This window comes from Schistocerca americana, chromosome 2 (assembly GCF_021461395.2).
Source record: "Schistocerca americana isolate TAMUIC-IGC-003095 chromosome 2, iqSchAmer2.1, whole genome shotgun sequence".
NCBI classification, from domain to species: domain Eukaryota; kingdom Metazoa; phylum Arthropoda; class Insecta; order Orthoptera; family Acrididae; genus Schistocerca; species Schistocerca americana.
The window spans coordinates 1,001,722,198-1,001,748,362 of NC_060120.1; the positions used below are offsets into that span (position 1 = coordinate 1,001,722,198).

Genomic DNA, 26,165 nt, shown 5'->3' on the forward strand with positions numbered 1-26,165 from the left:
ATAATGGTAGGAGAATGAGTATGAGAGAAAAACAGTAGGAGTAAATGGAATGAGATGATGTAAGAACAGAGTTATCCTTCAACACAAGGACCACATTACTGGTACCCTACGATTTGATATTAATATCAAGAAACAACATGCACTTACACAAAGTAATACTTACATCCTGTGCATTGCCAAGATATGTAAGAGCATCCACCAGATTTCCCTGTGCAGCTAAAATTGCTGCATAGCGCGAGAGAAATTCTGCTAGTGACCCACTTATTGTCACAGGGTGTCCTTGAATTTCTGCAGCTTTTTGTAAGATCATTACAAGTTCCACAAAGTCCTAAAAGATAAACCAGCAATGTGTAGCACAAATCCATATTTTCAGGTAAGAAATATTTCTTATTTTGGTATGTATGTATACATAACTGCTAAAATAAGAACTAAAATAATTACATAAAAATAATAAAATAATAATTCATTACTATGAACCAAGCATATCAACAATATTTCCAAGGTTGCCTTGCTGACAGTAATAACAAAAAAAATAAAAATAAAACTGAAACAATGGAATTCATTGCCTCAACATAAGAGCAGGCATAATATCAAACAAAGCTGAAATATTAGACCATTAAGTGTTTATTATACTAATTTACAAGTGCATACAGCAATCAATCAATAAAAACAACTTTTATTGGTCCCATTCCAGTTCTGAGCAAGGAAGCTTATCAAGCGAGGTGCATACATGAGAATCCACACATTGAACAATGTCATCTTTTCAGTGGCTTCTGCCTTTGGTACGAAAAAGTCATGTGTTACTCTACATCTACATCTGCATTTACATCTGTAAGGATACTCTGCAAAGCCACTTAAGCGCTTGGCAGAGGGTTCATCCAACCATCTTCACAGTAATTCTCTATTATTCTAGTCTCTAACAGCATGTAGGTAAAAACAAACGCCTGTAGCTTTCCGTGCGAGCTCTGGTTTCACTTATTTTATTACGATGATAGTTTTTCCCTATGTAGGTCAGTGTCAACAAAATACTTTTGCATTTGGAGGAAAAAGTTGATGATTGAAATTTTGTGAGAAGATTCCACCACAATGAAAAACGCCTTTGTTTTAATCATGTACACCACAAATCCTGTGTCATTTCAGTGACACCCCCCCCCCCCCCCCCTTATTTTGTAATAATACAAAATGTGCTGCCCTTCTTTGAACTTTCTGATATAATCCATTAAACCTATCTGGTAAGGATCCCACACCACGCAGCAGTACTCTAAAAGAGGACTCACATGCATAATGCAGGCAGTCTCATTAGTAGATCTGTTACATTTTCTAAGTGTCCTGCCAATAAAATGCAGTCTTTGGTTTGCCTTCCCCACAACATTTTCTGTGTGTTCTTTCCAATTTACATTTTTGTAATTTTAATTCATAAGTATTTACTTGCATTTACAGCCTTCAGATTTGACTGATTTATCATGTAACTGAAGTTTAATGGATTACTTTCAGCACTCATGTGGATGACCTCACACTTCTCGTTATTTAGGGTCAACTGGAAATTTTTGCACCATACAGATACTATTTTCTAAATCAATTTGCAATTGTTTCGATCTTAGGATGACTTTACTAGATGATAAATGACAGAGTCATCTGCAAACAGCCTAAGACAGCTGCTCAGATTGTCTCCTAAATCGTTTACATAGATAAAGAACAGCAGAGGGCCTATAAGACTATCTTGGAGAACACCCAGAAATCACTTCTGTTTTATTCAATCACTTTCCATCAATTACTCTGAACTGTGACCTCTCTGACAGGAAATCACATAACTGAGATGAGATTCCATACGCTTGCAACTTCACTACAAGCTGTTTGTAGGGTACAGCATCGAAAGTCTTCTGGAATTCTATATATACAAAATCAATTTGAAATCCTGTGTCAATAGCAATCAACACTTCATTTGTTGAAAGACTGAATTTTATTTAACAAGAACAATGTTTTCTAAATCCATGTTTGGTGTGTGTTAATAAACCGTTCTCCTTGAGGTAATTCATCATGTTCTAACACTGTATATGTTGCAAAATCCTGCTGCATATCGACATTAATAATATGGGCCTGTAATTTAGTGGATTACTCCTACCACCTTTCTTGAATATTGGTGTGACTCGTGCAAATTTCAAGTCTTTGGGTCGAGCAAACGGTTGTATATGATTATTAAGTATGGAGGTATTGTATCAGCATACTCTGAAAGAAACGTAACTGATATACAGCCTGGACCAGAAGATTTGCCTTTATTATGTGATTTAAGTTGCTTCAGTACTCCAAGGATCTCCACTTCTAACTTACTCATGTTGGCAGCTGTTCTTGACTCACATTCTGCAATATTTACTTCATCTTCTATGGTGAAGGATTCCGGAAGGTTGTGTTTAGTAACTCTGCTCTGGCAGTACTGTAGTAGTATTTCCATTGCTATCACAAAAAGAAGGCATTGATTGTATCTTGAAATCAGTATACTTTACATATGACCAGAATCCCTTTGGATTTTCTGCCAGGTTTTGAGGCAAAGTTTCGTTGTGGAAACTATTATTAGCACCTCACATTGATGTCCGTCCTAAATTTCGAGCTTCTGTGAAAGATCACCAATCTTCGTTTAACTTTGGCATGCTTTTTTCGTTGTTTCTGCAACATTCTTCTGATCTATTTTGTGTGCCAAGGATTAGCAACGTTGTTTATTAATTTATTTGCTGTAGATCTCTCAACTGCTCTTGATACTATATCTTTGAGTTCAAGCCATATCTGGTCTACACTTACCTCTTTAATTTGGAAGGAGTGGAGACCGTCTGTCTGGAGGGTGTCATGTGCATTTTTATCTCCTTTTTTGAATATGTATATTTTTTGTTTACTGTGGAGGATTTGGGGTTTACAATATTTAATCTCGCTACTAAAACGCTGTGTTCACTAATCCCTGTATCCATTTTGATGCTTGTTATTAGCTCAGAAATATTTGTTGCTAAGAGGTCAAGCCTGTTTTCTCACTGTTTACTATTCAGCTGGGCTCATGAACTGCTCAAAATAATTTTCAGTGAATGCATTTAGCACAATTTCGGATGATGTTTTATGCTTACCTCCAGATTTAAATATGAATTTTCGCCTACATACTGAGTGCAAACTGAAGTCCCACCAATAGAATTGTACAAGTTGGGTATATGTTTGAAATTAAAGTCAAGTTTTCTTTGAACCTGAGTTGAATCTGAGTTGAGACGTTGGTAAAAGGATTCAATTATTATTTTATTCAAGTTACCAAGAATGATATCTGTCCATACTAATTCACAGGAACTATCTACTTCAATTTTGTTCCAAGATAAACTACTTCTAATAGCAACAAACACACCACCACCAACTGTGTTTGCCTATCCTTTCCGAACACTATTAGGTTCTTCGCAAAAATTTTGGCTCAACTCATCTCCAGCTTTAGCCAGCTGAACATCAGTACTTTCTATTAGTGCTTGGAGCTCTGATACTTTCCCAACATAGCTACAAAAATTAGAACTGTTATACCGATGGTTCCTGTATCTACCTTCTTCCTGTGTTCGGCCTGCAACCTTTGAGACTGAAGCCCTTTGTGTTTTCTCAAGACCCTCTAACCTAAAAAAACTGCCCAGTCCACACCACACAGCCCCTGCTACCTGTGTAGCCACCCCCTGCGTCTAGAGGACTACTGATCTATTCAGAGGAACCCAGAACCCAACCACCCTATGGCACAAATTGAGGAATCTCTTTTGTGTTTGATAGCACAAATTCAACATAATCACACTGTGCAATCAGGGCATTACTTCAGAAAACTTTGACAGAAAACAAAAAGTATGCTGAGACTTCCTGGCAGATTAAAACTGTGATCCAGGACTCATACTCAAAACTGGAACCTTGCTTTTGGCTGGCTATGCTCTCAACTGATGTTACGAGTTTGAGTCCTGACCCAGCAGACTTTCAATCTGACAACAAGTTTCAAAACAGACCACATTATGCTGCAGCGTGGAAGATTTGTTTTGAAAACACATGCAACATTTCATTCAAGCCAAATTTATATTTGGTGAATCCTCTTGCCAAACACTGTATTGCAGACAAAAGAAATATGAAGTACCACATCAACATTTCTCAATTGAATGTAATCATTCAGTTACACTTTCACCTATTTATTTACATAAATCACAAGATAGAATGTGCAAAGAGAGGGAGGGAGAGAGTGTCTGACATTAACACAAATTTCAAAATGTAAAAAACAAAAAGAAAACTAATGAGATTTTTCAGGTACTTTTGAGAACATGCCATGAATCAATCACCTGCAGGTTAAGTGGTTGCCATATTTCTAGTTCTTGGTAGGTACAAATTTTGGAAACTGAGGCAACATAATTTTACTACTCATCACAAACATAGTATAAAAATGAGAGTACCTGTAACTTGTTGAGAGAGGTTGGCTTCTCTGTAGAATTCCAGTTATCTATCAACTTATTCAGGTTCCCAGCACAAATATAACATAGCTGTGCATTCAGCTGCTGTGAACCTTTTCCCTCAGCTTCAATTCGGCTGCCAAGCAGTTCTAAAACAGAAAAGATTGGAACATATAGTACTCAGTTTTCTTACTGGCAGTATCCCATGGAGGAAATATATATATATCCTTTCGTCTTTCCCTCTCCTTCCCTCTTTCCTGATGAGACAACAGTTTGTTGCGAAAGCTTGAATTTTGTGTGTATGTTTGTGTTTGTTTGTGTGTCTATCGACATGCCAGCGCCTTCGTTCGGTAAGTCACCTCATCTTTGTTTTTATATATAATTTTTCCCACGTGGAATGTTTCCCTCTATTATATATATATATATATATATATATATATATATATATACCGCAAAATATATATATATATATATACTGCAATATATATATATATATATATATATATATATATATATATATATATATATATATATGTCTGCTTGTGTCTGTATATGTGTGGATGGATATGTGTGCGTGTGTGCTAGTGTATACCTGTCCTTTTTTCCCCCTAAGGTAAGTCTTTCTGCTCCCGGGATTGGAATGACTCCTTACCCTCTCCCTTAAAACCCACATCCTTTCGTCTTTCCCTCTCCTTCCCTCTTTCCTGATGAGACAACAGTTTGTTGCGAAAGCTTGAATTTTGTGTGTATGTTTGTGTTTGTTTGTGTGTCTATCGACATGCCAGCACCTTCGTTCGGTAAGTCACCTCATCTTTGTTTTTATATATAATTTTTCCCACGTGGAATGTTTCCCTCTATTATATATATATATATATATATATATATATATATATATATATATATATATATATATATATATATATATATACTGCAAAAATATGTTCTAGCCTACTTTTCTGGTATAAAAGTTAAGCAACTCAAATACTCAAAATCTTTGTAATATTATGAAAAGGACAGATGGCTACTCACTGAAAAGATGACATCTTGATTTGCAGACAGGCAGCAACACACGCGCACGCACGCGACCACTATCTCCTGTCACTCCAGCCAGAATGCATTCTGACCGGAGATAGAGGTCATGCGTGTGTCAGTTGTGCTTGCTCGTGCAAATGTGCTTGTGTTTGTGTTTTCTTTTCTGAAGAAGGCTTTAGCCAAAAGTTGATGTGTAACAGAATTTTTCATTTTGTCTATCTGCAATTCAGTGTGTCATCTTTACTGTGAGTAGCAATCTATCCTTTTCACAATATTGCTGATTTTCCAGCTTGGAATTTCCACTGTTTGAGTTTGCCTAAGAGCTTGTCTTCCATCCACCATTTTCCTTTATTATTATTCTGAAAGTATATCCCTACTCTATGCCCGTTCTCTCTCTCTCCTTTCCTGTGGCTTTTCATTGCCTTCCAAACCACACATGCTATGACATCCAAGCCAAACTGCATTATATGCATACAACACATGGATTGCAGGTGCAGCATCTTGTGCCCAGCTTCTTCCCATCAATAATTATAATCAGCATTCTGGCTGAAGCAGCCAGAGAGAGTGGTCATGTGTGTATGAAGTGTGCTTGCTTGTGTAAATGTGTGTGTGTGTGTGTGTGTGTGTGTGTGTATGTGTGAAGGGAGGAGGAGGGGGAGGGGGAGGGGGAGGGGGAGGGAGCGGGAGAGGGGGAGGGAGCGGGAGAGGGGGAGGGAGCGGGAGAGGGGGAGGGGGAGGGAGAGGGGGAGGGAGAGGGGGAGGGAGAGGGGGAGGGAGAGGGGGAGGGAGAGGGGGAGGGAGAGGGGGAGGGAGAGGGGGAGGGAGAGGGGGAGGGAGAGGGGGAGGGAGAGGGGGAGGGAGAGGGGGAGGGAGAGGGGGAGAGGGAGGTGGAGAGGGAGGGGGAGGGGAGGGGGAGGGGAGCTGAGTGTGTAACAGTTTTTTCGTTATGTCTGTCTACAACTCAATGTGTCATCTTTTCAGTGAGTAGCAATCTATCCTATTCATAATATTGTTGATATTCCAATCTGGAAATTCCACTGTTCAACACCTTGATAACATTCACACCAACATGGAAATATTGTATGTATTCATACTGGACAATAAGACAGAATGGCCCAGTAATGTCTTACAATATAAAATAATCCTCGTATACAAATCAAAAGTGAACTAATTACCCAGCAAAATGAACTAAGACTAGCACTCCAGATCATGCAACAAACAGATTGACCTTGCACTTGCTCTGGCAGGCAACCCTCGGCAGGGAACAGCCACCAGGTGACGCATCACACCCTTACTTGTGGCACCAGCGACTAGATAACACTCAGTTTAGTGAAATTTCTACCAACCCTGCCTCAGGACAAAAAGCCCTGAGTCGCTTGCCACTGTCTGTTTCTGACATGGTGTTGTTAATGGACTGAGTCATTTTTGAGGGCCTGCGAGTACAACTGTGGAAGAAGCAGATGAACAAGACCCGAACTAAAAGTGTCAGATTTCCCGTCAAAGATTAAGAAATGTTACAGAAGTTGATTTTGAATTCAGGTGAATGAAAATTTTGTTGATGAGTAAGAATTAATGAAGACTCCTAAGCAACCGATCCTGTCTAAATTTTGTCGATTTTAGATGTTGATATAATGAACCGTACTTCCTGCACAGGAACTATCTGATATGTCATTGCCACCATTTGATTGAAAGTTCTTTTTTTAATTTATTTCACTACCTTGATTTCAACTGTAGAGCTATTTTCAACTGCATGGTGAAAACTGAAACCATTGAAAATGGCTCCACTGCCAAAATTGCAATAGTGAAATAAATATATAATAAAAACTTATAGTCAACCACTGACAATGATTTCATTTAAAAAGTAAATTATGACTGATGTTCCCAGCCAAGGAAAAAAAATCATCATATGATATCATTTCTGGGTTTCTATGGCCTGCTGTATTAAAGAGCAAATGGAAATGAATATCTGTTAATGCATGTAAAGTCACATTTACACCACAGTGAATGGAAGAAAAAACAAACACCAAAGCATTCACAGACAATGTGTCAGCTTTCACTACCATTCATTTATGCCTGGGAGCAAGCATTTACACTGAAGGGAAGGGAAGGGAAGAGAAGAGAACAAGAGAGCGTATCGTGCCAACTCTATTACAACCATATTACCACAGCATATCCCCCCCCCCGATGTAAGTCTGAGACTGCGACAGGATTATTTTGCCCACTGTTTTTGAAACATCAAGCAGAAATGAGTAGGAAAATACGTATGTGTTATCAGAATTTGTATGTGATTGTGAAAAGCACAGAGCCAGTGCACTTAAAACTGAATTTTGAACTCCAGCCTTCTTTAACATTATTCCAGAACTGTGCACTTGGTCGATGCCTTTCGCTAGCTCCTCGTTACACTCAAACAGGATATTTAAAGGCAGAGCATGGATTATTAATGAATAAAATAAAACAGTTCACACACAAAATGGCAGATAATTATTCTCTGTGGTGATAGCCCACAAGCTTCCTTAGATGTTTCACTAGAAGACCAACAAGAAGCAACTGAACATGAGCGACGATCGGTGAGTGGGTACTGAACACAACTAAATGTTTTCTAATACCTGCCCACCATTTACACCAGAGAGAATTCTCGTTCACTTCCACTCGCTCAGGGAGAAAACGGGTTTAAGTGAGCAATTTGTTAGTGCGCTCTGCCATTCTTTACTACTACTTCTTGTTTGTTTCACAGGCATTTACTCAGTAGTGAATGAAAGGTAACGTGACAGAACAAGAATTTTGTCACCCTGACACTAGCACACATTGCACTTTGGATTCATTACTAAATTGTTTCTTGCTGCCAATGTGTACTAAATTATGTAATGACCTGTAAACTGAAATATCTGAAGTCCAACAAAGCTTCAAAATAAGTAGCTCTGTTAGCAAATTCCAGGAAATGAATGTGAATATAGCAGTTTAGGTCCTCAGCTAACATTTGGTTCAAGAATCATAAAAGAAGGTTGTGTGCATGGAAGAAGCCTGAAGATACTGGAAGGTCTCAGATAGATTATATAATGGTAAGGCAGAGACTTAGGAACCAGGTTTTAAATTGTAGGACATTTCCAGGGGCAGATGTGGACTCTGCCCACAATCTATTGGTTATGAACTGTAGATTAAAACTGAAGAAACTGCAAAAAGGTGGGAATTTGATGAGATGGGACCTGGATAAACTGAAAGAACCTGAGGTTGTAGAGAGCTTCAGGGAGAGCATTAGGAAACGACTGACAAGAACGTGGGAAAGAAATACAGTAGAAGAAGAATGGGTAGCTTTGAGAAATGAAATAGTGAAGGCAGCAGAGGATCAAGTAGGTAGAAAGAAGAGCCTTAATAGAAATCCTTGGGTAGCAGAAGAGATATTGAATTTAATTGCTGTAAGGAGAAAATAAAAAAATGCAGTAAATGAAGCAGGCAAAAAGGAATACAAACATCTCAAAAATGAGATTGACAGGAAGTGCAAAATGGCTAAACAGGGATGGCTAGAGGACAAATGTAAGGATGTAGAGACGTATATCACTAGGGGTAAGATAGATACTGCCTACAGGAAAATTAAAGAGACATTTGGAGAAAAGAGGACCATTTGCATGAATATCAAGAGCTCAGATGGAAACCCAGTTCTAAGCAAAGAAGAGAAAGCAGAAAGGTGGAAGGAGTATATAGAGGGTCTATACAAGGGCGATGTTCTTCAGGACAATATTATGGAAATGGAAGAGGATGTAGATGAAGATGAAATGGGAGATATGGTATTGTGTGAAGAGTTTGACAGAGCACTGAAAGACCTAAATAGAAACAAGGCCCCGGGAGTAGACAACATTCCATTAGAACTACTGACAGCCATGGAAGAGCCAGCCCTGAAAAAACTCTACCACCTGGTGAGCAAGATGTATGAGACAGGTGAAATACTCTCAGACTTCAAGAACAATATAATAATTCCAATCCCGAAGAAAGCACGTGTTGACAGATGTGAAAATTACCGAACTATCAGTTTAATAAACCATGGCTGTAAAATACTAGCACAAATTCTTTACAGACGAATGGAAAAACTGGTAGAAGCCGACCATGGGGAAGGTCAGATTGGATTCTGTAGAAATGTTGGAACACGTGAGGCAATACTGACCCTACGACTTACCTTAGAAAATAGATTAAGGAAAGACAAACCTACATTTCCAGCATTTGTAAAATTTGACAAAGCTTTTGATAATGTTGTCTGGAATACTCTCTTTCAAATTCCGGAGGTGGAAGGGGTAACACACAGGGAGCGAAAGGCTATTTACAATTTGTACAAAAACCAGATGGCAGTTATAAGAGTTGAGGGGCATGAAAGGGAAGCAGTGGTTGGGAAGGAGTGAGACAGGGTTGTAGCCTATTCCCGATGTTATTTAATCTGTATATTGAGTAAGCACTAAAGGAAACTAAAGAAAATTCGGAGTAGGAATTAAAATCCATGGAGAAGAAATAAAAACTTTGAGGTTCACCAATGACATTGTAATTCTGTCAGAGACAGCAAAGACCTGGAAGAGCAGCTGAACTGAATAGACAGTGTCTTGAAAGGAGGATATATGATGAACATCAACAAAAGCAAAACGAGGATAATTGCGAGGAAAGCGTTTCTGAAGAAGAGAAATTTGTTAACATCGAGTATAGAGTTAAGTGTCAGGAAGTCGTTTCTGAAAGTATTTGTATGGAGCGTAGCCATGTATGGAAGTGAGGCATGGATGATAAATATGTGATCTACCTATCTAATCTTCAGCATTCTTCTGTAGCACCACATTTCGAAAGCTTCTAATCACTTCTTGTCTTAACTAACTAATGAGGAGGTATTGAATAGAATTGTAGAGAAGAGATATTTATGGCACAACTTGACTAGAAGAAGAGATCAGTTGGTAGGGCATATTCTGAGGCATCAAGGGATCACCAATTTAGTATTGGAGGGCAGCGTGGAGGGTAAAAATCATAGAGGGAGACCAAGAGATGAATACACTAAACAGATTCAGAAGGATGTAGGTTGCACTAGGTACTGGGAGATGATGAAGCTTGCACAGGATAGAATAGCATGGAGAGCTGCATCAAACCAGTCTCTGGACTGAAGACCACAACAACAACAACAACAACAACAACAACAGCTCCTCAGGCACTCTGTTACTTCAGCTGTAAGAACTTTTATAGCAACTGAAGAATTGCAGAGTGATACAGCAGAGAATACAGCTCAGCAGCACGTCCTTCCACCAGGTGGTTAATTGTGATCTTGGCCACAGTTTCTCCGTGGTCATTCTTTCAAGTGGAAAGTTGGAGGATGGTCATGCCTGCATAACAACACGCTGTGTAGAAACTGTAGTAGGGCTGGTATATGACATGGCTGCTTTCAAAGGTGGCACTGCCTCTCATAGGATAGGATAAACCTTTGATGAATTGGAGTAGAATGTTCTGGGTGGATATGTCACGCAGGCCTTGCACCTGGATCTACCACAGATTATGACCCATGTGGCATTGGGTTGGTAGTGGGAATGGCATAGGGATGAATGAAGATACTGTGTAGGTTGGGTAGGCAGTAGAATACTACTGATTTCCAATCACTATAATATGTTTCTCCAGCCTGGCATGATGCTGGGTGGTGAGGAGAGTGCTCTTTTGCACCTGGTTATTAGGGGTTGGTGAGAGGATTAGGGGTGTGTGAGCATGTGGTGTGGGAAATCTGTTTGGTGGCTAGTTTTGGGGAAATGGCACCTAACTGCTAAGACCTTTTGGATATCTTCAGCATACTGTGCAAGGGAATTCTCCTCACTGCTAACCACGAACGGCCAGACTATAAGGGTACAATTTCCTAGTGCGGTCTCGATCTCTGCTAACCCCCTGCACCCACATCCCTACACTAATAGCCACACCTTTCTCTGTTCACCCCTCTCAATCCACTTCCCCATGTCATCATGCACTGTACGAAATCACCAGTTCTGCTGCCCATGTCACACACTTATAACAGTGCCTGTACCTCTACTACTCGGTATGTTGTTTCCTTCACTCATAAATTATTTACATTCTGTCAGAACTTTCCACACAATATTTCAGTTGTCAAATGTCTCCCCTCTGTCCTAATCTTCATGTTGTCTGTTCATTATTGCTGTCTTGTAATTTACACCTGCTTTCTTTCTCCCACATTGTCCACCTGTATATTTTCCTTCTTTTACTCCTACTATAATGATAGTACTTCAAATCAACACATTTTTATCTCATTTCTCCATAGATGACCGTGTTGTCCTGCCTCATGGTAGAAAATAAATGCACATATTGCTCCTAATGGGCTTTGCTGATTCACATTTTACCAGTAATTAAAAAATAATTTGTAAAAACTGAAGCCTAATGGAACAGAGATTTCTTACCACAAAGGACTTGCAGTTCTTCATTCTTCGAGTACGTCAAAGCTGCAGCAAGAGCCTCTCTCCAGCTTTCAATTTGACATGACTGCATTACTTGTGTCCAATCTTCAGTAACAACAGCTGAAATGAGTGATGATAGTGGGCCTTTTGACTGCTAAACAGAGGGAAACAATCATATTTCTTAGTATCTCCCATTCCAAAAACAAATCTGAAATAATATAAAAAATTACAAAATAATCGCAAAATTATTCTAATAAATGCGAGCAAGAATACTACATTCAATCAGATAATTAGTTACATGTTCTGTAGAACATTTTCATGATGAACATTATAGTGTGAAACGTGCCAAATGAGAAAACATAACACACACATTACCAAAAAACATTTATGTAGTTACATGTTGGCCACTTACAGGGTTTTTCTGTCAAAATGACCAATTATTTCTGTTCAAGAATCCCTCTACGGTACAGAAAAATTTGTTAAGGAAAAAATTCAATCAATATTTGAAAACACTTCTGTTATCTACAACTGATTTTACTTCCAAGGGGAGGTTGTCAAAGAGTTTTGCAACTGCACAGTTCACTCCTTTCTGTGCCAAAGTTAGAATCATTGAAGAATAATGCAGATAATTTTTTCTTCTTAGCTTTGTACTTGTGAATACCTTTATTACTCTCAAACTCAGAGCTAATAAATTTCATAAGATAACATATGTACTCTGAAGCTGTGGTTAATATCCCTAGTTGCTTAAAGAGATGCCTGCAACTGTACAGGTGTGAACCCATACATAATTCTAATTACTTTCTTTTGTGCAATAACTACTTTTTCCCTAAATGAGGTGTTATGCCAGAATATAATCCTGTAAGATATCAGTAAATGAAAATACGAAAAATATGTTAACTTACTGACTTCTAGCCCCCAAAGTTGGAAACTATTCTTATGACAGAAGTAACCAAAATGAACCATTTCACCAGATCTACAAAGTACTATATGGCTTTTCCAGTTTAAGTCAATAATGCACAAAGTTGAATGGTCTGATGGGTTTCAACATGTTATAGAATTTTTGATATTTAGTTATCATTATTTTATTCAGGGGTAAGGATTTCGGACCATCACCAACATACTACTGAATTTTTCTTTATCTGCTTGCTGGATGTGCAATGCTGATACCTGTAAGACCACATTGGCTGCTTGGAGGAAAACACAAACAACAGATTGCCAGTACATGTAGGTATTAATGCTTGCATCGCTATATAAAATACTCAATATTCTTTCTTTGGTCTCCAATGACATTGGATAAAGCATGCCCAAAGCTTAGAGTAATAAAAGTTTGGCATTGTCAACCAGCCCCTAATTTTGGAAACCCCAGCTTGACTAAACCTAAAACCAGTCTTTGACAACTTCCCACCCAGGAAGATGAAGGGGTAGGTAAGAGTGAGGAGTGTAACTTAAGAAATGTCATAGGTAACTGAGCAATACTCCTCTGAAATATTACAATCTGTGGTCTAGGACCTGTGCTCTTACAGAAATCTGTGACAGCAAATCTCTTTTCCAAAGAATCATCAATTGCATCTGGCATTTCTTTTAATTAAAATACACTGAGATGTAATTTCATTAAAGAATCTTTACGAAACAAACTTAGAAAAAATGCAAGCAGCCTATTTAGCAAAGATGGATTGGACACTACTTCTGTATAAAATTCTGTAACATATTCTCAGCTTCATGAGAAGCAATTTCTTAAATTTGGACAGTTATGATTTGAAATACAGTTGCCTCCCTTGAGGCAGCAACTACAAAAGCCACTGAATAATAATACTGAGGTCTCTTTGCAAGAAAAAATTCACATGTCACTTCACTATGATTAATAAATGTTATAATTAGAGAGAAGAATCTTTAAAAGGCAGGACAGAGCACATTACTCTCTGTTAGTTTTGACCCCACAAAGAGGTGGAAGATATTAAGGCAAGTGTCACCACTAACTTGAAAGGATATTGTAATCTTGTATCTTCAACCACCTCAAGGGAAGGTATAGAAATAAATACACAAAGAAACAAAATATCAGTGTTAACATAAAAAATTCATTGCCCTCAGTTTGTCTAAGAGAGCAAGAAATTCATTTTCATAATTTTGTTCAATATTATTTCAATATGAACAATTAACACTCATAAAAATAATCAAATATGAAAAAACACTAAAGATCTTTTTTTGCTTTAATTTTACTTATTTCTTTCCAATCAACTGCAACGCTTGCCTGGAAGTATTTGTACTGTGTCCGTGCCAGCAAATCACTTCCTCCTGTCATGGCAAGAATAATAGCATCAGCCATTCGTCCATCTTCAAGACACAAGTCAACAGCAGCTTCTATATTGCCAATCAACAGTGCTTGAGAAATCAATCCATTTATGTCTGAAAAAAGCAAATAATAACAGTCCACAGGCTTCAATCAATCATTTATACAGGGATGTAAAAGTGAAATAGGTGCACAACAGCTCACCATCACCAACTGATATCTTGAATGGTGAAGCCGGTGGTGTAGGCCTGCTGGTAGTATTTGAGGCAGCTGCAGCGATAGCATCGAAGGCTGCAGCAGCTGCATCGCCATCTGGAGGCTGAAAGATGACAAAAAATATCACACAATGCCTGTGGCCCATTTAGGCTCATTAATACAAAAAACTATTATGATCATTATCTTTTTGTCATTTGTTATGCCATAGTTTACATCAGAAAATTTAGAAATTCTGTGTATGCATACTTATATGAAATTGGTGACTTTACATTTCTAATAAACTGGAATCTTCATATTGAACTATATTCAATTTATAAAAAGGTGTTAACACAATTTTTATTCTTCTCTTTATTTATTTTGCTGTCCACCCTCTCGATGTCTTCAGCTGGGGGAAAAAACCACCCTCATCAATGTGTTCAGGTATGTTCCTTTAACAATTATTTCTTCTTTATTTTTTCTGTTTAAAGATCTGAACACTACTTCCAGGATTGCTGAGAATAGCTTTGGCGATATGAAATTTCCTCATCTGACTCGTTTCAGTTTTATTTTCCTCTACCCTGATGAAGTCTGACAGAAGCTGTGTCATTGACTTACATAGTCTTCAGTATACTGCTTCTAAAATCTTATTTTTCTTTTCTCTCTGATGAGCCATGTAATAATTTTCTTTGGATACAAGGTCTGTTGCGACCCATTATTGTCAAACCCAAAAACATTCATGCAAAAACAAGCAACTTGAACTGACGATTAGAACATTTGCTAAATAAGTGATCACTGCGCATTACTAAAGCCGATTATTATTTTAGTCTGAACTGATTTTTTACACACAATTGAGTACATAATCTAGTACGAAAAGTTGTAAACAAAAAAATGTTAAAATAGAAAGAAGTTTTAAGAAAAATCATTCCTACTGAATTGAACAAATTGAGCAAGCTATAGTAGTAAAGTAACTGCGGCATACCTAGAAGCGGTAAGCACAAGGGTATGATTTAATCAGTGTCAGTGCACAACGTTCAAAAAATATAAAATAATAATATAATACTTATATACATGACAGAGAGTAGTCATAACTCTTTCTCACAACCATAAGGAGCTAATCAAGGCAGAAATAGCATTCACTGGGTCCAAGAGCCTAAAATTCATAAGGGCAAATAAAAGCATAAGATCCGCAAACCCTGACTAGTAATGGAGACAGAAATAAAAAAAACAATTGTTGAGCAATGGTTTTTCAAACAAGTACGTCTAAAGATCGATCATTTTATGAGCTTCATAAAGCAGCTGCAAAATTTGGTAAATACGCTCACAAACTATCAACTATTTAAAAACTGAAAATAAATTAAGACACTACAAAACATTTATCAAAAGAAACAAAGCTGCCACATACCCGAAGGCCAATTTGAATACTACAGCTGACTAAAATCCCTCCAGCCACCCAAATGGAAATAAATATTACAGCACCAAAAGCACTTGTGATTATGTTTGCCAATATCCACATCAGTGGCACTTCAACTACGCAACAATTTCAAGACCATAGCAGCCTGGATTCTGGGTCATGTTTTAGCATATTAACAGCATGTGAGCAGATACACAACCAGAGGAATGAACCAGCATAGGCAGTTCATTGTCTGGTGTTAAATTGTTTAGCATATTCTTTGTGCCACTGGAGAGAATCTGGAAAGGAAGGGCACTATTCGTCTCAATAGAGACTGACCATCATTGTGTATTATTTGCAGAGATAAGGTGTTAAACACTTTTGATACTGACTGCTGTAGGACGTTGCCTGGTCAGATGCTCAGATGACATATTTCACTTGCTTTTAATAAGCTATATGTCCAAAAAAAAAAAAAGGTTGGGATAAGTAAGAAATTTAATCTGTATAAGGAGATTGTTACAGCATAAAAGTCAAGCACTGGCACAACAGTTAGGAACGTAGAACAGAGAGGGCTGCGAGACAGTCAGCCAGTAGTACGCTGACTGACCCCTCTCTAGGACGACACGGAGACAGCAGCGGCCTCTACATGAGGAGGACATAAGTGCCACGCCACCTGGCCACAGCCCAGTTGAAGTCTAGCCGTTTATGAGCTCTACAGCAGCGACTTAGGAACTGTATAATTTCTCTTGTATTAGGAATTGCATATACTGAGAGATTGTCTTATTTTGTCTGTCGCCCATTGCTTGCGGCAAATCACTGTAAATTCTCAAAGTTAAGTATTGTCATTTATCTTACTGTAACAAAAATTCATTCTTACGATTTGCTTGAATTGTTGTCCAGCGATACAAGAAGCAGGTTTCCTAGGCACCCCATATTTGATGAGGAGGCAGGACACAACAGAGATGGTTTGGACATAGTGTACTACACATGCATGTCTATTTTACTGGTAAGACACAGTGTGAGGAAAGGCATAACTGTGGCCTCTTTAGCTTCTTTGACAAGGTAGATTCTCCTGAGAAAATCTGTATGTCACTTTGGATGGTGATTTCATACTCAATGCCACACCACTGTACTATGCCTTCTGTCCATTCACAATAACAGTCAAAAGCCTAAATGTTTACATGGTAGTTATGACAACACACACTAAACCCAAATATTTTCATTTAGTGACACTAAACAGCAAGTGTTCTGATGCATCAAAATATGTGAATACAAGTGCATAAGACTTAAGTTGCAATGATGGTCATAGCTGTCAGCAAAGTTTTGGGACTGTATTTCAACAACATATTGCCTGGATACAGTTGTTCAGAATGTCACACTTCTTTATAAGAGGCTTTCAAAAAGAAATGAGCTGGAGGCATAATTACAGAAACCAGTACCTGTATATCAGAAGTATTGACCCTGGCTGTTGACACACTTGTCCCACTATGACACAAGACGGTGAATGGCTGTCTCATAAAATTCCCGGGGCTGTAATGGTAAACAGTCCCACACATACAGGTGGATGTCGTCGTCTGAGGTGAATCGTTTGGCCCTCAGAGCCTTTTTAAGGGGACCAAAAACAGCCCCCTTCTGATTCACTTCCTGCAGCACAGGACAACAGTGTATGCCCAGTGTTACTCACAAACCTTGACCACCCTTCGCCAAGCGATCAAATCAAAACGATCAGGCAATCTCACCCATGGGGTCATTCTGCTCCACAACAATGCAAAGCCTCATACTGCCAACATAGTCACAGCACTCCTACAGAAATTCAAATGGGAGATTCTTGGCCACCATCCGTGCAGTCCGGACCTCTCTCCCTGTGATTACGTCATTTTTGGCTCTCTTAAAAAGGCTCTGAGGGGCAAACGATTCACCTCATGATGACGACGTCCAGCTGTATGTATAGAACTGGTTAACATCGCAGCCCTGGGAATTTAATGAGACAGCCATTCACCGCCTTGTGTCACAGTGGGACAAGTCTCTCAACAGCCAGGGTCAATACTTCTAACATACAGGTACTGGTACTGGTACAGGTACTGGTTTGTGTAACTATGCCTCCGGCTCGTTTCTTTTTGAACTCTCCTTATAGATCCCAGCAGTACCTGGATGTAAAAATTACGAACAACTTCAGTTGGAAAGGCCACATAGACAATATTGTGGGGAAGGCGAGCCAAAGGCTGCGTTTCATTGGCAGGACACTTAGAAGATGCAACAAGTCCACTAAAGAGACAGTTTACACTACACTCGTTCGTCCTCTGTTAGAATATTGCTGCGCGGTGTGGGATCCTTATCAGGTGGGATTGACAGAGGACATCGAAAGGGTGCAAAAAAGGGCAGCTCGTTTTGTATTATCACGTAATAGGGGAGAGAGTGTGGCAGATATGATACGCGAGTTGGGATGGAAGTCATTGAAGCGAAGACATTTTTCGGCGCGGCGAGATCTATTTACGAAATTTCAGACACCAACTTTCTCTTCCGAATGCGAAAATATTTTGTTGAGCCCAACTTACATAGGTAGCAATGATAATCAAAACAAAATAAGAGAAATCAGAGGTCGAACAGAAAGGTTTAGGTGTTCGTTTTTCCCGCGCGCTGTTCGGGAGTGGAATGGTAGGGAGATAGTATGATTGTGGTTCGATGAACCCTCTGCCAAGCACTTAAATGTGAATTGCAGAGTAATCATGTAGATGTAGATGTAAATGTACTGGTTTGTGTAATTATGCCTCTGGCTCGTTTCTTTTTGAACTCTCCTTACAGATCCCAGCAGATATTGAACTTACTCTGGACACTTTCTCATGAGACGTATGATAGATTCATTATGTATGATGATAACACTAAATAGTTAGAATATCCATGTCTTTCAGTAATCAGTACCAATTAATGTGCACCTAAATCAAGGGGTCTGGTACACATTCCAATAATACACCCAATAACTTTTTGACTTCGTATCACGAGGTATGAAAGAACTATCTACTGCTCAAATACTGATTCTATACCGATAATACGGCTATTGATCTTAAATTTAAGATTTGTGCAGTCACTAAGTCACATGGCATAATCCCCTTTCTTTTCTAAAGGCTCCTATAGCTGTGAGAATATCTCCATATGAAGTATGTATGTACAATAATTGTCTCTCATCTGTTAGGTTTGTGAGTATATGTTTGACATGATCGATTGCTTCTACACAGAAAGAGACTCTACATAGTTTCATGCAGCCAACAGCAGCAAATACACATAAAACTACCAAATCTTTAAAGCTACAAAAACTGGTACCAGATTTAAACTACAAAAAATAGCCTTGCAGCATTATTTACAATATTTAAAAAGGTTGAGTGCAAGATAACCAGTTACAATGAAGGAAGTGATAAATATGACTCAAAAACTGTTGAAAATTGACACAAACTTTTTCTTACCAAACCATTTGCTTGAGTTTCCTCCAATCCCTCAGCATCAGGTAGAGTACCATTCTAAAAATGCATTCAAACTGCTACAGTAATCACAGCGAATGGATCTATTTAATTACTATTTGAAAACATCAAACAAACTGCTGAGGCCCCAAGTACATAAATCTACTCTAGGAATGCTATTAACGCAGTGTATCATCTTAAATGGTCCAAGCAAAGATGCCAATATTAAATTGCTGCAGCCTGGTACTCCACTGCATAGCCACAAACTGGCTCTTACAAGACCCTGAAACCTTACTGATGTTACTATAACATTCTGTGAGCCTTTCAAAAACTTGATAAGTGATCATTGGTCATAACTAATACACTTTGTATTTACACTGAAGCACCAAAGAAACTGATGTAGGCATGCATATTCAAATACAGACATATGTAAACAGGCAGAATACAGCACAGCAGTTGGCAATGCCTATATAAGATAACAAGTGTCTCGCGCAGTTGTTAGGTCAGGAACTGCCACTACAACAGCAGATTATCAAGATTTGAGTAAGTTTCAACCTGGTGTTATACTCAGCGCATGAGGGATGGGATACAGCATCTCTGAGGTCACAATGAAGTGGGGATTTTCCCGTATGACCATTTCACGAGTGAACTGTGAATATCAGGAATCCGGTAAAACATCAAATCTCCGACATTACTGTGCCCAGAAAAATATCCTGCAAGAACGGACCAACGACAATTGAAGAGAATTGTTCAACATGACAGAAATGTGACCCTTCTGCAAGTTGCTGCAGATTTCAGTCCTGGGCCATCAACAAGTGTCAGCGTGCGAACCACTCAGCAAAACCTCATCAATATGGGCTTTCGGAGCCAAAGGCCTACTCATGTACCCTTGATTACTGCATGAAACAAAGCTGTATGTCTCGCTTGGGCCAGGCAACACTGACATTGGACTGTTGATGACTGGAAACATTTTGCCTGGTCAGAACAATCTCGTTTCAAATTGTATCAAGTGGAGGGATGTGTATGAGCATGGAGACAAACTCATGAACCCATAGAACCTGCATGTCAGCAGGGGAGTGTTCAAGCTGGTGAATGCTCTGTAATGGTGTGGGGCATGTGCAGTTGGAGTGATATGGGACTCTCAATACGTCCAAATACAACTCTGACAGGTGACATGTATGGAAGCATCCTGTCTGATCACCTGCACCCATCCATGTCCACTGTGCATTCTGACGGATTTCAGCAATTCCAGCAGAACAATGCAACAACTCACACGTCCAGAGTTTCTACAGAGTGGCTCTAGGAACACTCTTCTGAGTAACCACTTCCGATGACACCAGACTCCCCAGACATGAACATTATTGAGCATATCTGGGATGCCTTGCAGCCCGCTTTTTAGAAGAGATTTCCACCCCCTCATATTCTTACAGATTTATGGACAGCCCTGCAGGATTCATGGTGTCAGTTACCCCCAGCACTGCTTCAGACATTAGTCGAGCCCATGCCACAATGCCTGCAAACTCGCAGGGGCCCTATACGATATTAGGCACAGGTATACCAGTTTCTTTGGCTCTTCAGTGCATAATTCACTTGTGAACTCTCATTTTACAGCAACAGAGAGCACAAGTTTGTTTCCCCGAGTTGGATGTGTTTAGTGTCTACAAAAAGGTTGAAGTACGCTTTGTTTTGTGGAAATAGAGGGGGCCATCTTTTTACCAAACTGTGGATAACTCACACTGAAACATGGAGATACAGTGAATGGACTGGGATTATTTTCATCCTGTAATGATGCTGTTAGCACCTGGATTAAGTGAGTTATAGCCCGCCTCAATAAAGAATTAACTGCGTAGTTTTGCAAATGGAGGGACTGAAGCACATGGATCTGGGAAAATGATTAATGTGGGTTTTAATGTGGGACTATCTACATGAAGGAGAGTTCAAAGCAATGTCAAAGGGATTACAAAGATTGAGTAGATGGCAGAATACTATTTCTCTAGATGATAGAATGATTTCATGTAATGTATCTGTTATTTCACAATAAGACTCACTCAAGTCATCTAGGAAGTTTCAGTACAGAAAGGGTATAAGGAAAGTGAAAGTAAACTTATTGAAAGCATCTGAATCAGAGTACACATTTAATGTTAAGTCTAAGGTTACATGGGGGGAAAAAATTAACACTGTGGAGGCAGCATTTCTCAAAAGTACAGCTAGTGCTGTTTATTTAGTGGACTTATGTGATGAAAAAGTGTACATATCTCCATCAGATCAACATCAACAAACGTAGTATGGGTTATGGACAAATATCATTTTGCTCACAACAGACAATGAGTTCAGTGGTTCCAGAAAATTATGAAGTTTTGACTCACCATGAAATTAGACAATGAAGTGTTGACTGTTCTCTCTCCCCTCCCCCCTCCCCCCCCCCCCTCTCTCTCTCTCTCTCTCTCTCTCTCTCTCTCTCTCTCTCTCTCTCCCCCCCCCCCCATTTAAGTTTCTCATAACAGAAAACAAATTCATTTTAAGAATAATTATATAGGTTACAAAAGGTTCACATTTCAGTCTTTTGTATGGAAATCTGCAAGAATTGTCCACTGAGTTATTTCTTATATTGATGGCACTTTTGTATAACTCACATTACATTTCATTATATATAAAAACAAAGATGAGGTGACTTACCGAACAAAAGCGCTGGCAGGTCGATAGATACACAAACAAACACAAACATACACACAAAATTCAAGCTTTCGCAACAAACTGTTGCCTCATCAGGAAAGAGGGAAGGAGAGGGGAAGACGAAAGGAAGTGGGTTTTAAGGGAGAGGGTAAGGAGTCATTCCAATCCCGGGAGCGGAAAGACTTACCTTAGTGGGAAAAAAGGACAGGTATACACTCGCGCACACACACACATATCCATCCACACATACAGACACAAGCAGACATATTTAAATATGTCTGTTTGTGTCTGTATATGTGTGGATGGATATGTGTGCGTGTGTGCTAGTGTATACCTGTCCTTTTTTCCCCCTAAGGTAAGTCTTTCCGCTCCCGGGATTGGAATGACTCCTTACCCTCTCCCTTAAAACCCACTTCCTTTCGTCTTCCCCTCTCCTTCCCTCTTTCCTGATGAGGCAACAGTTTGTTGCGAAAGCTTGAATTTTGTGTGTATGTTTGTGTTTGTTTGTGTATCTATCGACCTGCCAGCGCTTTTGTTCGGTAAGTCACCTCATCTTTGTTTTTATATATAGTTTTTCCCACGTGGAATGTTTCCTTCCATTATATTGATCACATTACATTTCTTTTTTTATATGAGGTTTTATGTCAAAATATTATCACAAGCTTTATATACCAGAATCTTGAGAAAATTTGCATACATAAGGCTGTATTTAGGATGACAAGTTACTTTCTCATGTTCACCCCATAAGTATGCCAGATAGTGTAAGCTACCCATTAATTTTAAGTCCAAAATTGCCTATGTCATGCTCCATGTCATCATGTGTCACTTTGCTTTGGGAAACAGTTCCCATTTGGGTGTTATAGCATTAGAAACTTGTATATTGTGTATGTCCGTTCTATTGATTATTCGAATCCTGTCCACTGCTGTGTGTCACACTGCAACAAATTTCGGGCACTCAAAACATTGTTTGATTGTGTACTCCAAATTGCAATTTACACATGCAGTTATCAGTTTTAACTGTATAGAGTAAAGCTTGGAGTTGGTTGTTATTGTCCAGTTTATCACTTTGTACATTGTTGATATGGTGCCTCCCGGTATTATTTTCATCACTAAATTTTCCCGCATGATATTCCAATTGTGTGGCGATCTGAAACAGATCATAGCCTACCTCTCTTACGACACCAAGAAGTTCCTTACTTAACTGAGTCAACTGACCGTTGCCTTACTATACCTATCTCCAAATTTTTTTTTAAATTTTTTTTTTGGTTGGTGCCCTGTTCCAGTTTCACACATTTTGCCAGTAGATGAAGTAGACACTCCTCTTCTATCAAAAATATTGTTACTATTACTTTTACTCTCATACAAACAACCCTTATTACAAAGACCATTCAAACATAACTTACAGCCAAGAGATTTCATTAAATATATTTAGTGGTTGTTTTGAACATAGGAAACAAGTTTATCATCTTCTCTCAATGTAGTTTCATTTCCAAATATTGTTTTCTCTAAAGAACACCTGTAAATATGCTGAACTGAAAGTAAATGCTCACAGACATATGATAATCATTAGAAACACAAATTTGGACGAAGTACATTAATATGCAAGATGCGATAGAAAGTAAAAAAGAAAGAAATAAAGATTTAGTCAATTACAAGTCTAATGAGAAAGTGAACTCGCCAGATAAACAGGTCACACCAGTCAGCACAGATTATGAACCACTTTAACGTAATTGTAGTTTATTATTAATTATCTTTTATCTACATGAATCTCATTACACCTTAGAACGGAAAACCCCAGATGGAATAACAAAAATGAAATGGAGTGCTATCACTACATAGATGAGGCTTTGTGCAGCAGACAGGCACATTTAAAAGTCAACTTAGCTAGTCTAAGCTTGTAATTCTTCAGGCTTTCCCAGCAATCTAAGGACATCTTGGGTTGTCGGGTGTTCTGCCGGATATCAGCATCGTACTTGCATGATATTTCGGTAGCGTAACTCATTACCTTCATCAGGTGCGACCTGAGACTATCACCCGAGTGGACCTGGTCCAGTATTTATGCCTGTGGCCTTCCCCCTTCACCAGGCACTCCCTCTGCGGTCCGCACACGCTCGCTGTGGTCTTCTGGAGCATTGCCGTTCCCTTTTCCATCCGCTGCAGTCCTCGGTGTTCTCTTTGTGGTGGGGAATGTCAAGGACGGCATGGGTTTACGGAAACAAGGGATTTATAATATACTTTGCCAATGTGGCATGTCCTACATTGGCCAGACAACAAGAACAGTAGATATCAAGTGCAAGGAACATCAGAGGCACACCCAATTAAGACAGGCAACAAAATTAGTCATTGCTGAAAACTGCCTAGAACTACGTCATGCCATGAATTATGAAGAAACCAAGTATCTAGCACAGACGCCCAGATTTTGGGACAGTGTTATAAAGGAGTCAATATAGATAAAAGTGACCGATAATCTCATGAACCATGACACAGGGTACCAGCTACGTAGAGCCTGGGATCCTGCTCTGGAATTGCTGAAGAAGCAATGAGGACAGCTACAGCACTCCACAAATAGAAGAACTGAAGGTGTGAACATGGAGAACGATCCCCATACAGAGTTCCAGGTGCACCAGACCGAAGATGGAACACCCAGGGTCAGGACCGACAGGCGCGGACAGCAGAGGGAACATCTCAAACTGCAGTGGACCGAAAATGGAATGGCAACACTCCAGCAGATCACAGTGAGTGGGAGAGGACGACAGGGGGAATGCCTGGTACCACAGGCAGGATTCCAAATGCACCAGAACGAAGATGGAACACCCAGGAGAGTGTCTGGCAGGCGCGGACCACAAAGGGAACACCCAGGGCTGCAGTGGATGGAAAAGGGAATGGCAATGCTCCAGAAGATCCACTCGAGTAGTAGTCTCAGGTTGCACCTGATGATGGTAACGAGTTACGCTACTGAAATATCGTGCAAGTACGACGCTGATGTCTAGTCTAAGCTTAGTTTACTTTTCAATGTACGGTACTTTAAATGTGACTGACTGTTAAGTGACTCCTCTACTTGGTATCATTTCACTGTTGATTATACAACTTACTACACTTAACACTGAAAAGAGTAAAATATTTACATGCTACTGGAATGAAATTTTCAACTCTGCAGCAGAGTGTGCACTGATATTAAACTTCCTGTCAGATTAAAACTGTGTGCCGGACCAAGACTCGAACTTGGGACCAATGCCTTTTGTGTGCAAGTGAAAGTTGCAAAGGTAGGAGATGAGGTACTGGCAGAAGTAAAGCTGTGAGGACGGGGTATGAATCGTGCTTGGAAAGCTCAGTTGGTAAAGCACTTGCCCGTGAAAGGCAAAGATCCCGAGTTCAAGTTTCAGTCCAGCACACAGTGTTAATCCACCAAGAAGTTTCACGTCAGTGCACACTCCACTGCAGAGTGAAAATTTCATTCAGGAAACATTGCCCAGGCTGTGGAGAAGCCATGTCTCTGCAATATCCTTTCTTCTCAGAGTGTTAGTTCCACCTTCCAAACTTCATACAAGCCCTTCTGCAAAACTTGCAGGAGATGAGGTGCTGGTGGAAGTAAAGCCATGAGGACAGGTTGTGAGCCATTCTTGGGTAGCTCAGTCAGTAGTGTACTCGCCCGCAAAAGGTATAGGTTCCGAGTTCGAGTCCTGGTCCAGCACACTATTTACATGCTACTGAAGAATAACTATGAAGAAGACCTTAATGAAATCCAGTTTTCATCTAACAAACAAAGTTGCATTATACTTACTTCTCGTCCAAGAGCTGCCATCCTGTCATTCAAGCCATCAAGCATTGGGCTGGATCTTGCATTAGCAGGTTTTCCAAATTTGCTAAGCTGCAACAAAATAATTATTTTCAGCACCTCTGTCTAAGCAGTTGCAAACGTACATGCACATTGCTTGTATGGACTTATAATACAACTAAAAACAGTCCTGGTGGCCTATTAAAATAAACTGTGTGTATTTCACAATTCTAAAAATAACTTCTTAGTTGTTAAATAGAATAGGTGGAATAAGCATTTGTCTCATTATTTACAGAAGAAAGGTATTTCATGCCACTTTCAAAGATGACTAGAAGCTTGAAGAACCATAAATACAGTTAGGTATCATTACAAGGCACAAATGCAACCTAATGTGATTAAAATAGTGTAATTATGTCAAAATCATTACACTTGTGCAATTTCTGAAGATGCAGGAAAATGGATTACAAGAACGTCATTCAAAAGCAGATAAATGGGTCTAGACTCCTACATTCAGTGAGTAA

The 26,165-nt window shown here is 39.3% G+C and overlaps 1 protein-coding gene across 6 annotated transcripts in view; it reads right to left on the reverse strand.

The window, feature by feature from the left end:
• The window catches only part of LOC124596298 (protein transport protein Sec31A), a 162,359-nt gene that overhangs the window by 68,374 nt on the left and 67,820 nt on the right, over positions 1 to 26,165 (reverse strand). For 5 of the 6 annotated variants that reach the window (XM_047135403.1, XM_047135402.1, XM_047135398.1 and 2 more), the window contains exons 11-16: positions 25,651 to 25,737; positions 14,364 to 14,478; positions 14,121 to 14,275; positions 11,876 to 12,026; positions 4,434 to 4,579; positions 164 to 328 (exon numbers count right to left, since the gene is read on the reverse strand). In XM_047135403.1, coding sequence (XP_046991359.1) covers positions 164 to 328; positions 4,434 to 4,579; positions 11,876 to 12,026; positions 14,121 to 14,275; positions 14,364 to 14,478; positions 25,651 to 25,737 — 819 coding nt within the window. The remainder of the gene's footprint in view (positions 1 to 163; positions 329 to 4,433; positions 4,580 to 11,875; positions 12,027 to 14,120; positions 14,276 to 14,363; positions 14,479 to 25,650; positions 25,738 to 26,165) is intronic. The other variant, XM_047135400.1, reaches the window with a different exon arrangement.